General features: G+C 73.3%; 1 protein-coding gene across 1 annotated transcript in view; it reads left to right on the top strand.

The window, feature by feature from the left end:
* The first annotated feature begins 6 nt into the window (after nt 1–6).
* C1QL1 (complement C1q like 1) overlaps nt 7–430 on the top strand; it is a 57,969-nt gene continuing 57,545 nt past the window's right edge. The window contains exon 1 of the mRNA XM_019523531.1: nt 7–411. Coding sequence (XP_019379076.1) covers nt 203–411 — 209 coding nt within the window. The 5' untranslated portion in view covers nt 7–202. The remainder of the gene's footprint in view (nt 412–430) is intronic.

Genomic DNA, 430 nt, shown 5'->3' with positions numbered 1-430 from the left:
CGGAGCGTCGCGCCGCCCCGCCAAGCCGGGGGACGCCTGGCCCGGGAAGGCGCGGCCGGGCCCCCTGCTGCCCCGCTTCCTCTCTCGCGCCGTGCCCACCCCCGCAGGCACCATTGCCCCCACGGGGAGGCCGCGGACTCAGCCCCTTCCGAGGCTCAGCATTGGAAGGAAAACTTTGATCGCGGCTGCCATCGGCGTGGTGATGATCCTGGTCCTGGTCATCCTCATCCCGGTGCTGGTGAGCTCGGTGGGCGCGGAGGGGCACTACGAGATGCTGGGCACCTGCAGGATGGTCTGCGACCCCTACCTGGGCAAGACCGCGGCCACCACGAGCGCCAGCATCCGGGCCGACGCCGACACGCTGAGCGACCACAGCGGCGTCCCGCCGCCCTCCACGCTGGTGCAGGGCCCCCAGGGCAAGCCGGGCCGG

Source organism: Gavialis gangeticus, unplaced genomic scaffold, assembly GCF_001723915.1.
Source record: "Gavialis gangeticus isolate Ggan-Ray unplaced genomic scaffold, GavGan_comp1, whole genome shotgun sequence".
Lineage (NCBI taxonomy): Eukaryota > Metazoa > Chordata > Crocodylia > Gavialidae > Gavialis > Gavialis gangeticus.
The sequence above is the reverse complement of the archived record's forward strand: the minus strand, read 5'-3'. Positions and strand labels throughout refer to the sequence as shown.